General features: G+C 53.5%; 1 protein-coding gene across 3 annotated transcripts in view; it reads right to left on the bottom strand.

The window, feature by feature from the left end:
- The window catches only part of PRPF3 (pre-mRNA processing factor 3), a 47,580-nt gene that overhangs the window by 18,285 nt on the left and 13,388 nt on the right, over positions 1-15,907 (bottom strand). The window contains exons 6-9 of one of the 3 annotated variants that reach the window (XM_038768929.1): positions 14,350-14,725; positions 8,993-9,159; positions 3,352-3,431; positions 703-846 (exon numbers count right to left, since the gene is read on the bottom strand). In XM_038768929.1, the coding sequence (XP_038624857.1) occupies positions 703-846; positions 3,352-3,431; positions 8,993-9,159; positions 14,350-14,725 (767 nt within the window). The remainder of the gene's footprint in view (positions 1-702; positions 847-3,351; positions 3,432-8,992; positions 9,160-14,349; positions 14,726-15,907) is intronic. The other 2 variants (XM_038768930.1, XM_038768931.1) reach the window with 2 other exon arrangements.

Raw genomic sequence — 15,907 nt, 5'->3', positions numbered from 1 at the left:
AGTAAGCGCTTCTTAATCAGGTTGTCCCACATGGGGCTCACAGTCTTAATCTTGTATATATGTCTGTACATATTTATTACTCTATTTATTTTACTTGTACATATCTATTCTATTTATTTTATTTTGTTAGTATGTTTGGTTTTGTTCTCTGTCTCCCCCTTTTAGACTGTGAGCCCACTGTTGGGTAGGGACTGTCTCTATCTGTTGCCAACTTGTACTTCCCAAGCACTTAGTACAGTGCTCTGCACACAGTAAGCGCTCAATAAATACAATTGATTGATTGATTGATTGATTAATGAATGCTATCATCATCATTATTATTATTAAAATGGGGATGAAGACTGTGAGCCTCCTGTGGGACAACCTGATCACCTTTCCTTTTAGACTGTGAGCCCACTGCTGGGTCGGGACCGTCTCTAGATGTTGCCAACTTGGACTTCCCAAGCGCTTAGTCCAGTGCTCTGCACACAGTAAGCGCTCAATAGATACGATTGATGGATTAAGTGACTTGTCCAAAGTCACCCAGCTGACAGGTGGCGGAGCCGGGATTTGAACCCATGACCTCGGACGCCAAAGCCCGGGCTCTTTCCACTGAGCCACGCTGTTTCTCTACAGGTGACCTCTACAGCGGATGGGTGACTGCTCTGGACCCCCCGGCCGCCCGCCGGACCACCCGTCCCGCCCGTCGTGGGGGTCTCTCACCTTTGGGCTCCGGAGGAGGCATGAGGCCCAGCCTGACCTTCTCCTGCAGCTCCTTCTGAGCTTCCCTCCGGGTCTGCCGCCGCAGCTTTTTCTGCTCTCTCTTGGTGAGGTAGACGCCCAGGGTCACCGGGGTGTCACTGTCCACTGCAGCGGGGGGAGAGAGAGGCCCGAGAGGGCGGGGGGCGGGATGGGGGCGGCCCATCAATCAATCAATCGGATTTATTGAGCGCTTACTGTGTGCGGAGCACTGGACTAAGCGCTTGGGAAGTCCAAGTTGGCAACCCCGAGGGGGCCCAAGGATCAATCAATCGTATTTATTGAGCGCTTACTGTGTGCGGAGCACTGGACTAAGCGCTTGGGAAGTCCAAGTTGGCAACATCTAGAGACGGTCCCTACCCACCAGTGGGCTCACAGTCTAAAAGGATGTGGCCTTCCCTCATGACCCCACTGTTGGGTAGGGACTGTCTCTAGATGTTGCCAACTTGGACTTCCCAAGCGCTTAGTCCAGCGCTCTGTACACAGGAAGCGCTCAATAAGTACGATTGATTGATTGATTGATCCATTCATAGACCGCTGTTGGACAGGGACCGTCTCTATGTGTTGCCAACTTGGACTTCCCAAGCGCTTAGTCCAGCGCTCTGTACACAGGAAGCGCTCAATAAATAAGATTGATTGATTGATTGATCCACTCATAGACCGCTGTTGGGTAGGGACCGTCTCTATGTGTTGCCAACCTGGACTTCCCAAGCGCTTGGTCCAGTGCTCTGCACACAGTAAGCGCTCAATGAATACAATGGAGTGAATGAAAGAAAAGGCGATTAATAATATGTTTTGTTGTCTGTCTCCCCCTGCTAGACTGTGAGCCCACTGTTGGGTAGGGACCGTCTCTTTATGTTGCCAACTTGGACTTCCCCAGCGCTTAGTCCAGTGCTCTGCACACAGTAAGTGCTCAATAAATACGATTGATTGATTGATTGTTGGGTAGGGACCGTCTCTATATGCTTGCCAACTTGGACTTCCCAAGCGCTTAGTCCAGTGCTCTGCACACAGTAAGCGCTCAATCAATACGATTGATTGATTGATTGATTGTTGGGTAGGGACCGTCTCTTTATGTTGCCAACTTGGACTTCCCCAGCGCTTAGTCCAGTGCTCTGCACACAGTAAGTGCTCAATAAATACAATTGATTGATTGATTGTTGGGTAGGGACCGTCTCTACATGTTGCCAACTTGGACTTCCCAAGCGCTTAGTCCAGTGCTCTGCACACAGTAAGCGCTCAATCAATACGATTGATTGATTGATTGATTGTTGGGTAGGGACCGTCTCTATATGGTCCCAACTTGTACTTCCCCAGCGCTTAGTCCAGTGCTCTGCACACAGTAAGCACCCAATAAATACGATTGATTGTTGGGTAGGGACCATCTCTAGATGTTGCCAACTTGTCCTTCCCAAGCGCTTAGTCCAGTGCTCTGCACACAGTAAGCGCTCAATAAATACAACTGAATTCATTCATTCAATCGTATTGATTGAGCGCTAACTACTAATAATAATGGTAGCATTTATTAAGGGCTTACTATGTGCAAGGCCCTGTTCTAAGCGCTGGGGAGGTGACAAGGTGATCAGGTTGTCCTACGTGGGGCTCACAGTCTTAATCCCCATTTTCCAGATGAGGGAACTGAGGCCCAGAGAAGCTAAGTGGCTTGCCCAAAGTCATTCATTCATTCAATCGTATTTATTGAGCGCTTACTGTGTGCAGAGCACTGGACTAAGCGCTTGGGAAGTCCAAGTTGGCAACACAGAGGGATGGTCCCTACCCAACAGTCTGTTGCACCGCAGCTTCCCAAGCGCTTAGTACGGTGCTCTCCTCATGGCGCTCAATAAATACCACTGAAGGAATGGAGATGAATGAAAAGGAATCTGGTCCTCTCCCCCTCCACCCTGTCCACCCTGATTTAATAATAATAATAATAATAAATGGCATAATAATAAATAATAATAATAAATAATGCATAATTTATTATGCAGCAGCGTGGCTTAGTGGAAAGAGCCTGGGCTTGGGAGTCAGAGGTCATGGGTTCGAATCCCGGCTCCGCCACTTGTCTGATTGGTGACTTTGGGCAAGTCACTTCACTTCCCCAGGCCTCGGTGACCTCACCTGTAAAATGGGGATGAAGGCTGGGACAATCTGAATACCCATGTGGGACAATCTGAATACCTTGTAATAATAATGATAATGGTGGTATTTATTAAGCGCTTACTATGTGCCAAGCACTGTTCTAAGCGCTGGGGGGGGGATACAAGGTGATCAAGGTTGTCCCTCATGGGGCTCTGCATTAATTCATTCAGTCGTATTTACTGAGCGCTTACTGTGTGCAGAGCACTGGGCTAAGCGCTTGGGAAGTCCAAGTTGGCAACACATAGAGACGGTCCCTACCCAACAGTGGGCTCACAGGCTAGTCGGCACATAGTGAGCGCTCAATAAATACGATTGAATGAACGAATGAATAGCGCAACGGCCGCCCCCGCCCCCGCCGTGGCTCCTTTTTGGCCGGTCGGGAGCTCACAGGGCCCTGGGCGACCGCCGGCCGCCCCCCGTCCCACCCCGTCCCGCCGGGACCCCCCCAACGAAGAGGGGCTCCGCGCCCGTTACCTGGGGGGCTGAGCTGGGCCGGGTGTTCGACGAGATTGGTGATTCCGAAGTACTCCTCCTTCTTGGGGGCCTCGTTGCTGCTGAAATCAATCAATCAATCAATCAATCGTATTTACTGAGCGCTTACTGTGTGCAGAGCACTGGACTAAGCGCTCGGGAAGTCCAAGTTGGCAACATCTAGAGACGGTCCCTACCCGACAGCGGGCTCACAGGCTAGAAGGGGGAGACAGACAACAAAACAAAACATATAAACAAAATAAAATTCATTCATTCAATCGCATTTATTGAGCGCCTACTGTGTGCAGAGCACTGCACTAAGCGCTCAGGAAGTCCAAGTTGGCAACATATAGAGATGGTCCCTACCCAACAGTGGGCTCACAGTCTAGAACGGGGAGACAGACAACAAAACATATTAACAAAATAAAATTCATTCATTCGTTCATTCAATCGTATTTATTGAGCGCTTACTGTGTGCACAGCACTGTACTAAGCACTTGGGAAGACCAAGTTGGCAACATATAGAGACGGTCCCTACCCAACAGTGGGCTCACAGTCTAGAACAGGGAGACAGGCAACAAAACAAAACATATTAACAAAATAAAATTCATTCATTCACTCATTCATTCAATCGTATTTATTGCGCGCTTACTGTGTGCAGAGCACTGCACTAAGCGCTTGGGAAGTCCAAGTTGGGAACATCTAGAGGCGGTCCCTACCCAACAGTGGGCTCACAGTCTAGAAGGGGGAGACAGACAACAAAACAAAACATACTAACAAAATAAAATTCATTCATTCATTCATTCAACTGTATTTATTGAGCGCTTACTGTGTGCAGAGCACTGCACTAAGCGCTCGGGAAGTCCAAGTTGGCAACACATAGAGACGGTCCCTATCCAACAGTGGGGCTCACAGTCTAGAAGGGGGAGACAGGCAACAAAACAAAACATATTAACAAAATAAAATTAATTCATTCATTCATTCAATCGTATTTATTGAGCGCTTACTGTGTGCACAGCACTGGACTAAGCGCTTGGGAAGACCAAGTTGGCAACATCTAGAGGCGGTCCCTACCCAACAGTGGGCTCACAGTCTAGAATGGGGAGACAGACAACAAAACATATTAACAAAATAAAATTCATTCATTCATTCATTCATTCAATCGCATTTATTGAGCGCTTACTGTGTGCACAGCACTGTACTAAGCGCTTGGGAAGACCAAGGTGGCAACATCTAGAGACGGCCCCGACCCGACAGTGGGCTCACAGGCTAGAAGGGGGAGACGGGAAACAAAACAACTCACCAAAAGAAAATAAATCACACGCCTACTGAGAGGCAGTGTGGCCGAGCGGAGAGTGCGCGGGGCTGGGAGTCGGGAGACCCGAGTTCTAATCCCGGCTCCGCTCCTTTCGTGTGACCTTGGGCAGGTCACTTCCCCTCTCTGGGCCCGTTTTCCCCATCTGCCAAACGGGGAGAAGATCCTTGCTTTCCCCATTCTGGGCACCCTGCCGTGTGGTCACCCCGATGATCGCCGGGAGCCGCAACGCTCAGCACAGTGCTCCGGCACCGCCGAGGGAAGCCCAGTTATCACCCCCCCCCTGCCCCCCAGCCTCATCCATTCATGTCCTCTCCCAAGCGCTTAGTACGGGGCTCCGCATGCCGTAAGCGCTCAATAAATACGAAGGACTCACTGACTGGTCGCTCCCGAGGGGTTGCGGGGAGGGAGAGAAAGGGAAGGGGGAAGAAAGAGGGGACGGGGACGGAGGGATAATATGTTGCCAGCTGTACTTCCCAAGCGCTTAGTACACTGCTCTTCTAGACTGTGAGCCCACTGTTGGGTCGGGGCCGTCTCTAGATGTTGACTTGTACTTCCCAAGCGCTTAGTACAGTGCTCTCCTAGACTGTGAGCCCACTGTTGGGTCAGGACCGTCTCTAGATGTTGCCAACTTGGACTTCCCAAGCGCTTAGTCCAGTGCTCTGCACACAGTAAGCGCTCAATAAATACGACTGAATGAATGAATGAATGCTCTGCACACAGTAAGCGCTCAATAAATACGACTGTAGGAATAATAATAATGATGTTGGTATTTGGTAAGCGCTTGCTATGTGCCAAGCACTGTTCTAAGCGCTGGGGGAGATACAGGGTGATCAGGTTGTCCCACATGGGGCTCACAGTCTTCACCCCCATTAATAATAATGATGGCATTTATTATGCGCTTACTATGTGCAAAGCACTGTCCTAAGCGCTGGGGAGATTACAAGGTGATCAGGTTGTCCCACGGGGGGCTCCCAGTCTTCATCCCCATTTGACAGATGAGGGAACTGAGGCTCAGAGAAGTGAAGTGACTCGCCCAAAGTCACACAGCTGGCAATTGGCGGAGCCGGGATTTGAACCCGTGACCTCTGACTCCCAAGCCCGGGCTCTTTCCACTGAGCCACGCTGCTTCTCCTGGGATGAGGAATGAGGAAAGGGAGGAGGAAGGGAGGAGGAAGGAGGGAGAGAAGCAGCAAGGCCTAGAGGGCCTGGGCGCCAGAAGGACGCGGGTTCTCATCCCGGCTCTGCCCCTTCTCTGCTGTGTGACCTTGGGTAAGTCACTTCCCTTCTCGAGGCCTCGGTTCTCTCATCTGTATAATGGGGATGAAGAGTGTGAGCCCTATGTGGGACACGGACTGTGTCCAACCTGATTACCTTGAATCTATTCTGGCGCTCAGCACACTGCCTGGCACATAGTAAGCGCTTAACAAAGGCCATGAAAAAAGAGGGAGAGAGAAGGGCCGGGGGAGATGGCAGGAGGAAGGGGAAATGAGGGAGAAGGACAAGAGAGGGAGGAGAGAGGAGGAAGGGAGGGTGGAGGAGGAAGGGAAGAGTTATTCATTCATTCGTATTTATTGAGCACTTACTGTTGGCAGAGCACTGTACTAAGCGCTTGAGAGAGGCCAAGACAAAAATAAACACACATTTCTCTGCCCACAACAAGCTGATGGTCTAGAGGGGTGGAGATGGACTTTAATAGAAGTAAATAAATTACAGACCTGGAGGAGAGAGGGAGGAGGAGGGAGGAGAGACTGAGGGAGAGAGGCGAGGGAGGGAGGATGGAGGACAGAAGGAAGATGGAGGAGGAGCAACGGGGGAGGGAGGGAGGATGGAGGAGAGACTGAGGGAGAGAGGATGAGGAGAGAGGGAGGGAGAGGAGGAGGGAGGGAGGATGGAGGGGAGACTGAGGGAGAGAGGATAAGGAGAGAGGGAGGACAGAGGAGAGACTGAGGGAGAGAGGAAGAGGAGGAGCTGGGGGAGGAGGGAGAAGAGACTGAGGGAGGGAGGAGAGAGGGAGGGAGGATGGAGGAGAGACTAAGGGAGAGAGGAAGAGGAGGAGATGGGGGAGAATGGAGAAGAGATTGAGGGAGGGAGGATGGAGGAGAGTGGGGAAGAGAGGATGAGGAGAGAAGGAGGGAGGGAGGATGGAGCAGAGACTAAGAGAGAGAGGTGAGGGAGGATGGAGAAGAGACTACGGGAGAGAGGATAAGGAGAGAGGGAGGATGGAGGAGAGACTGAGGGACAGAGGAAGAGGAGGAGCTGGGGGGAGGAGGGAGAAGAGACTGAAGGAGGGAGGATGGAGAGAGGGAGGGAGGAGGGAGGAAAGGAGAGGAGGAGGGAGGGAGGATGGAGGGAAGGAGAGGAGGAGGGAGGGAGGATGGAGGAGAGACTAGAGGAGAGAGGATAAGAAGAGAGGGAGGATGGAGGAGAGACTGAGGGAGAGGAAGAGGAGGAGCTGGGGGAGGAGGGAGAAGAGAGGGAGGGAGGATGGAGGTGAGAGTGGGCGAGAGGATGAGGAGATGGAGGGAGGATGGAGGAGAGACAAAGGGAGAGAGGTGAGGGAGGGAGGATGAAGGAGAGAAGGAGAGAAGGAAGATGGAGGAGGGAGGAGGAGCAATGGGCGAGGGAAGGAGGCTGGAGGAGAGAGTGGAAGAGAGGATGAGGAGGGAGGGAGGATGGAAGAAGGGAGAGGAGGAAGGAAGGAGGATGGAAGAGAGACTGAGGGAGAGAGGAAGAGGAGGAGCTGGGGGGAGGATGGAGAAGAGACTGAGGGAGGGAGGATGGAGAGAAGGAGAGGAGGGAGGGAAGATGGAGGATGGAAGAAGGGAGAGGAGGAGGGAAAGAGGATGGAAGAGAGACTGATGGAGAGAGGAAGAGGAGGAGCTGGAGGGAGGATGGAGAAGAGACTGAGGGAGGGAGGATGGAGAGAAGGAGAGGAGGGAGGGAAGATGGAGCAGAGAGTGAGGGAGAGAGGAAGAGGAGGAGCTGGAGGGAGGATGGGGAAGAGACTGAGGGAGGGAGGATAGAGGAGAGACTGAGGGAGAGAGGCGAGGGAGGGAGGATGGAAGAGAGAAGGAGGAGGGAGGAGGAGCAATGGGGGAGGGAGGGAGGATGGAGGAGAGACTGAGGGAGAGAGGATGAGGATGGAGGGTGGGATCATCATCATCATCAATCGTATTTATTGAGCACTTACTGTGTGCAGAGCACTGTACTAAGCGCTTGGGAAGTACAAATTGGCAACATATAGAGACGGTCCCTACCCAACAGTGGGCTCACAGTCTAAAGGAAGGATAGCGATAGAAGGAGGGAGGGAGGACGGACGAGAGAATGAGAGAGAGAGAATAAGGAGAGAGGGAGGACGGAGGAGAGACTGAGGGAGAGGAAGAAGAGACTGAAGGAGGGAGGATGGAGGAGAGAGTGGGAGAGAGGATGAGGAGGAGGGAGGGAGGAGAGGCTAAGGGAGAGGCGGGAGGGAGGATGGAGGAGAGAGGGAGGATGGAGGAGGGAGGAGGAGCAATGGGAGAGGGAGGGAGGATGGAGGAGAGTGTGGGCGAGAGGATGAGGAGAGAGAGAGGGAGGATGGAGGAGAGACTGAGGGAGAGAGGTGAGGGAGGGAGGATGGAGGAAGGAAGATGGAGGAGGGAGAAAGAGCAATGGGGGAGGGAGGGAGGAGGGAGGGAGGGAGAGGAGGAGGGAGGGAGAGGAGGAGGGAGGGAGGATGGAGGAGAGACTGAGGGAGAGAGGATAAGGAGAGAGGGAGGAGGGAGGTGAGACAGGGGAAGAGGAGGAGGAGGAGCTGGGGGGAGGAGGGAGAAGAGAGAGAGGGAGGATGGAGAGAGGGAAGGAGGACGGAGGGAAGGAGAGGAGGAAGGAGGGAGGATGGAGGAGAGACTAAAGGAGAGATGTGAGGAAGGGAGGATGGAGGAGAGAAGGAAGATGGAGGGAGGAGCAATGGGGGAGGGAGGAAGGATGGAGGAAAGTGTGGAAGAGAGGATGAGGAGGGAGGGAGAGAGATGAGGAAGGACGGAGAGAGATGAGGAGGGAGGGAGAGAGATGAGGAGGGAGGGAAGATGGAGGAGAGGGAGGAGGAAGGGATTCATTCAATTGTACTTATTGAGCGCTTACTGTGTGCAGAGCACTGGACTAAGCGCTTGGGGGGCACAGGGAGGACGGAGGAGGGAGGGAAAGGAAGAAGGAGAGAGGGAGGCGGAAGGGAAGGAACAGAGGAAGGGAAGTAGGGGAAGGGGGAGGAAGGGATGGTGCCGTCCCCAGGGCCGTGGCGGCCGGCAGGCGGGCGTGCGGCGGGCGGCAGCGGGCGCGGGGACTCACAGGTCGAAGCCGTTGGGGATGATGTAGGAGTCCCACCACTCGATCTCGGGGATGTCGCCTTCCCTCAGCTCCTTCTTGGGGGCGATGAGGGCCAGTTTGGTGGACGTGTGGATGCCCGTCTTGCGGGCCGCCTGCGAGATCTCCGCCTGCAGCTTCTCCAGCTGGGCCTGCGGGGCCGGGGGGCCGGGGGCGGGACGGGATGGGCCGGGACACGGGCCGGGAGCCGGGGTGAGAGCCCGTCACCCCGCCGGCCCCCGCTCACCCCCCGACCCCCTCCCGGCCGGATCCGCGTTCTCCGTTGCTTCTCCTCCCCGGGATTGACTCCATCACCCGGCTCCTCCGAGGGCGGCGACCACGTCCGCCTCCTCTTTCGGGCGCTCCCGGGCGCTCAGTACAGTGCTCGGCACACAGTGGGTGCTCAAACCCAGCTGACCGACTTATGCTGCCAACGGGTCCGTCCCAAGCGCTTAGCACAGCGCTCTGCACACAGTAAGCGCTCAATAAATACGACTGAACGAATGAGCTGAGGAGCCGGGGCTGACCTAACCCCCGACCCCGGGGCCCCGCTCCCTTCCGGACGCCCCACAAGAGAAGTGGGGCGGCGTAGTGGACACAGCCCGCTCCTGGGACTCGGAAGCTCTGGGTTCTAATCCCGGCTCCGCCCCTTGTCCGCTGGGTGACCTCGGGCAAGTCGCCTCGCTCCTCTGGGCCTCGGTTTCCTCGTTCGTAAATGGAGATGGAGACTGGGAACCGCAAATGGGATAATGCCAAGCGCTTAATAGCGCAGAGAAGCAGGGTGGCTCAGTGGAAAGAGGCCGGGCTTTGGAGTGGGAGGTCTTGGGTTCAAATCCCGGCTCCGCCGACTGTCAGCTGTGTGACTCTGGGCAAGTCACTTCACTTCTCTGGGCCTCAGTACCTCATCTGGAAAATGGGGCCCACGTGGGACAACCTGATCATCTTGTGACCTCCTCAGCGCTTATAACAGTGCTTGGCACACAGTAAGCGCTTAATAAATGCCATCATTATTATTATTATTAAAATGGGGATGAGGACTGTGAGCCCCACGTCGGATCACCTGATCGCCTCGTATCCTCCCCAGCGCTTAGAACAGTGCTTGGCACATAGTAAGCGCTTAATAAATGCCATCATTATTATTATTATTAAAATGGGGATGAAGACTATGAGCCCCACGTGGACCACCTGATCACCTTGTACCCTCCCCAGCACTTAGAACAGTGCTTGGCACACAGTGCTTAATAAATGCCATCATTATTATTATTATTAAAATGGGGATGAAGACTATGAGCCCCACGTGGACCACCTGATCACGTTGTATTCTCCCCAGCGCTTAGAACAGTGCTTGGCACATAGTAAACGCTTAATAAATGCCATCGTTATTATTATTATTAAAATGGGGATGAAGACCGTGAGCCCCGCATGGCACCACCTGATCGCCTTGTATCCTCCCCAGCGCTTAGAACAGTCCTCGGCACATAGTAAGTGCTTAATAAATGCCATCGTTATTATTATTATTAAAATGGGGATGAAGACTGTGAGCCCCACGTGGCACCACCTGATCGCCTCGTATCCTCCCCAGTGCTTAGAACAGTGCTTAGCACATAGTAAGCGCTTAATAAATGCCATCATTATTATTATTGTTAAAATGGGGATGAAGACCATGAGCCCCACGTGGCACCGCCTGATCGCCTCGTATCCTCCCCAGCGCTTAGAACAGTGCTTGGCACATAGTAAGCGCTCAATAAATGCCATCGTTATTATTATTATTAAAATGGGGATGAAGATCGTGAGCCCCGCATGGCACCGCCTGATCGCCTCGTATCCTCCCCAGCGCTTAGAACAGTGCTTGGCACATAGTAAGTGCTCAATAAATGCCATCGTTATTAGTATTATTAAAATGGGGATGAATTCTGTGAGCCCCACGTGAGACCACCTGGTCACCTCGTATCTTCCCCAGTGTTTAGAACAGTGCTTGGCACATAGTAAGCGCTTAATAAATGCCATCGTTATTAGTATTATTTAAATGGGGATGAAGTCTGTGAGCCCCCCATGGCACCACCTGATCGCCTCGTATCCTCCCCAGCGCTTAGAACAGTGCTCTGCACACAGTAAGCGCTCAATAAATATGATTGATTGATTGATTGATTATTATTATTAAAATGTGGATGAAGACGGTGAGCCCCACGTGGGACCACCCGATCGTCTCGTATCCTCCCCAGCACTTAGAACAGTGCTTGGCACATAGTAAGCGCTTAATAAATGCCATCATTATTATTATTAAAATGGGAATGAAGACTGTGAGCCCCAGTAAGCGCTTAATAAATGCCACCATCATTATTATTATTATTATTATTAAAATGGGGATGAAGACTGTGAGCCCCACGTGGGACCACCTGATCGCCTCTTATCCTCCCCAGCGCTTAGAACAGTGCTTGGAACATAGTAAGCGCTTAACAAATGCCATAGTCATTATTATTATGATAGCATTTATTTATTAAGCGCTATGTGCCAAGCACTGTTCTTTCTAAGTGCTGGGGAGGTTACAAGGTGATCAGGTTGTCCCCCGTGGGGGCTTACAGTCTTCATCCCCGTTTTACAGATGAGGGAACTGAGGCCCAGAGAAGTGAAGTCACACAGCTGACAGTCGGTGGAGCTGGGATTTCTGGTAATACAGTGCTTTGCACACATAGTAAGCGCTCAATAAATATGACCGAAGGAATGAATGAACGGGCACGGTTCTGTGCCCGGCCTCATTAGCTTATACTGTTTTGTCGTCCGTCTCCCCCTTCTAGCCCGTGAGCCCGCTGTTGGGCCGGGACCGTCTCTAGATGTTGCCAACTTGGACTTTCCAAGCGCTTAGTCCAGTGCTCTGCACACGGTAAGCGCTCAATAAATACGACCGATCGATCGATTACCCCTGCGCTTAGTCCAGTGCTCTGCACACGGTAGGCGCTCCCTAAATACGACCGATCGATCGATGACCCCCGCGCTTAGTCCAGTGCTCTGCACACGGTGAGCGCTCGCTAAATACGACCGACCAATCAATTATCCCCGCGCTTAGTCCAGTGCTCTGCACACGGTGAGCGCTCCCTAAATACGACTGATCGATCGATTACCCCTGCACTTAATCCAGTGCTCTGCCCACGGTAAGCGCTCCCTAAATACGACCAATCGATCGATTACCCCACGGTAAGCGCTCGTTAAATACGACTGATCGATTGATTACCCCTGCGCTTAGTCCAGTGCTCTGCACACAGTAGGCGCTCCCTAAATACGACCGATCGATCAATGACCCCCGCGCTTAGTCCAGTGCTCTGCACACGGTGAGCGCTCCCTAAATACGACCGATCGATCGATTACCCCCGCACTTAGTCCAGTGCTCTGCACACGGTAAGCGCTCCCTAAATACGACCGATCGTTCGATGACCCCCGCGCTTAGTCCAGCACTCTGCACACGGTGAGCGCTCCCTAAATACGACCGATCGTTCGATGACCCCCGCGCTTAGTCCAGCACTCTGCACACGGTGAGCGCTCCCTAAATACGACCGATCGATCGATTACCCCCGTGCTTAGTCCAGTGCTCTGCACATGGTAAGCACTCCCTAAATACCACCGATCGATGACCCCCGCGCTTAGTCCAGTGCTCTGCAGACGGTAAGCGCTCCCTAAATACGACCGATCGATCGATTACCCCACGGTAAGCGCTCCCTAAATACGACCGATCGATCGATTACCCCCGTGCTTAGTCCAGTGCTCTGCACACGGTGAGCGCTCCCTAAATACGACCGATTGATCGATTACCCCCGCGCTTAGTCCAGAGCTCTGCACATGGTAAGCGCTTGCTAAATACGGCCGACCAATTGATTACCCCCGTGCTTAGTCCAGTGCTCTGCACACGGTAAGCGCTCGCTAAATACGACCGACCGATCGATGACTCCCGCCCTTAGTCCAGCGCTCTGCACATGGTAAGTGCTCGCTAAATACAACCGATCGATCGATGACCCCCGCACTTAGTCCAGTGCTCTGCACACGGTAAACGCTCCCTAAATACGACCGATCGATTACCCCCGCTCTTAGCCCAGCGCTCTGCACACGGTGAGTGCTCCCTAAATACGACCGATCGATCGATTACCCCCACGCTTAGTCCAGTGCTCTGCACACGGTAAGCGCTCGCTAAATACGACCGATCGATGACCCCCGCGCTTAGTCCAGTGCCCTGCACACAGTGAGAGCTCGCTAAATACGACCGATCGATCAATTACCCCCGCGCTTAGTCCAGCGCTCTGCACACGGTAAGCGCTCAGTAAATACGACCGATCGATCGATGACCCCCGCGCTTAGCCCAGTGCTCTGCACACGGTGAGTGCTCCCTAAATATGACAGATCGATCAATGACCCCTGCGCTTAGTCCAGCGCTCTGCACACGGTGAGCGCTCCCTAAATACGACCGATCGATCACCCCCACGCTTAGTCCAGTGCTCTGCACACAGTGCGCGCTCCCTAAATACGACCGATCGATCGATGGCCCCCGCGCTTAGTCCAGCGCTCTGCAAACGGTAAGCGCTCCCTAAATACGACCGATCAATCGATTATACCCGCGCTTAGTCCAGTGCTCTGCACACGGTAAGCACTCAATAAACACGACCGATCGATCAATTACCCCCATGCTTAGCCCAGTGCTCTGCACACGGTAAGCGCTCACTAAATACGACCGATCGATCGATGACCCCCACGCTTAGTCCAGTGCTCCGCACACGGTAAGCGCTCGCTAAATATGACCGATCGATCGATGACCCCCGCGCTTAGTCCAGTGCTCTGCACACGGCAAGTACTCCCTAAATATGACCGATCGATCTATTACCCCCGCGCTCAGTCCAGCGCTCTGCACACGGTAAGCGCTCCCTAAATACGACCGATCGATCGATGACCCCCACACTTAGCCCAGTACTCTGCACACGGTAAGTGCTCCCTAAATACGACCGATTGATCCATTACCCCCGCGCTTAGTCCAGTGCTCTGCACACGGCAATCGCTCCCTAAATACGACCGATCGATCGATGACCCCCGCGCTTAGTCCAGCGCTCCGCACACGGTGAGCGCTCGCTAAATACGACCGATCGATCGATCACCCCCGCGCTTACTACAGTGCCCGGCACACAAGCGCTTGAACGGATGCCGCTCGGGGGGAAAAGGCAAAAAGAAGGAAAGAGGGCAAGCCGCCGCCTCCTCCGGGAAGCTTTCCGGGGGACCGGCCGCGGCCCGGTGGGCTTGGTGGTGGGTCCGTCCTCCGGCGGCGGGCGCGGCCGCCCCGTCTTCCTCCACGGCGGGCCGGCGGGCACCTTGGTCCGTAGCCGCTGGGCGATCTTCTCGAACTTGCCCTTGTCGTGGAACTTGAAGGTGCGCTTGGGGCGCTGGGAGGGGGCACTGGAGACCCTGGGGTCGAAGAAGGTGTTGGCCTCCAGGTCCTCGGAGGGCTTCTCCTTCAGCTGCTGCTTGAACTGCTCCCGCTTCACGGCCCGGATGTTGGCCTTGAGGGTGGGCATGCGGTGGGTCAGCTCCACCTCCTTGCCCGAGGCGTCTACCGTGCGGCCCTGTTCGTCCAGGATGAGCGGGGTCGGCTTGGTCTGGTCCTTCAGCTCTACCTTCCTGTGGGATGGGACACCTTTGCGGAGGCTGACGGGGGGGTGGGAGGGGAGGATTTGGCACCAACCGGACCTGTCCCGGGCGTCAGGAAGCAAAGGGGGGGGGCGTCTAGCACCGGACTCAGCGGCCCCCCGGTCCCGGCCGCCCCCCTCCGCCCGCCACCGCCCCCCCGGTTCCCCCCGCCTCGCCCGCGACTCTCCCGGGCGCTCGGTCCAGTCCATCAATCGGATTGATTCGTTCGATCGCATTGACTGAGCGCTTACTGTGCGCGGAGCACCGGACTAAGCGCTTGGGAAGTCCGAGTTGGCAACATCTAGAGCTGGTCCCTACCCAACAGCGGGCTCACAGGCTAGAAGGGGGAGACAGACGACAAAACAAAACGCATGAACAAAATAAAATTCATTCATTCACTCATTCATTCAATCGTATTGAGCGCTTACTGTGTGCACAGCACTGGACTAAGCGCTTGGGAAGTCCAAGTTGGCAACATCTAGAGGCGGTCCCTACCTGACAGCGGGCTCACAGGCTAGAAGGGGGAGATAGACAACAAAAAATGCATGAACAAAAAAAAATTCATTCATTCACTCATTCATTCAATCGTATTGATTGAGCGCTTAGTGTGTGCAGAGCACTGGACTAAGCGCTTGGGAAGGCCAAGTTGGCAACAGCTAGAGACGGTCCCTACCCGACAGCGGGCTCACAGGCTAGAAGGGGGAGACAGACAACAAAACAAAACATATTAACAAAATAAAATTCATTCATTCACTCATTCATTCAATCGGATTGATTGAGCGCTTACTGTGTGCAGAGCCCTGTAATAAGCGCTTGGGAAGTCCAAGTTGGCAACATCTAGAGGCGGTCCCTACCCAACAGCGGGCTCACAGGCTAGAAGGGGGAGACAGAGAACAAAACCAAACATATGAGCCCACTGTTGGGTAGGGACTGTCTCTAGATGTTGCCAATATGTACTTCCCAAGCGCTTAGTCCAGTGCTCTGCACATAGTAAGCGCTCAACAAATACGACTGATGATATGAACAAAATAAAATTCATTCATTCACTCATTCATTCAATCGGATTGATTGAGCGCTTACTGTGTGCAGAGCACTGGACTAAGCGCTTGGGAAGGCCAAGTTGGCAACAGCTAGAGACAGTCCCTACCCGACAGCGGGCTCACAGGCTAGAAGGGGGAGACAGACAACAAAACAAAACATATTAACAAAATAAAATTCATTCATTCACTCATTCATTCAATC

The sequence above is a fragment of the Tachyglossus aculeatus genome, chromosome Y4 (assembly GCF_015852505.1).
Source record: "Tachyglossus aculeatus isolate mTacAcu1 chromosome Y4, mTacAcu1.pri, whole genome shotgun sequence".
NCBI classification, from domain to species: Eukaryota; Metazoa; Chordata; class Mammalia; order Monotremata; family Tachyglossidae; genus Tachyglossus; species Tachyglossus aculeatus.
Note: the sequence above shows the minus strand (reverse complement) of the source record. Positions and strands in the feature narration are given on the sequence as shown.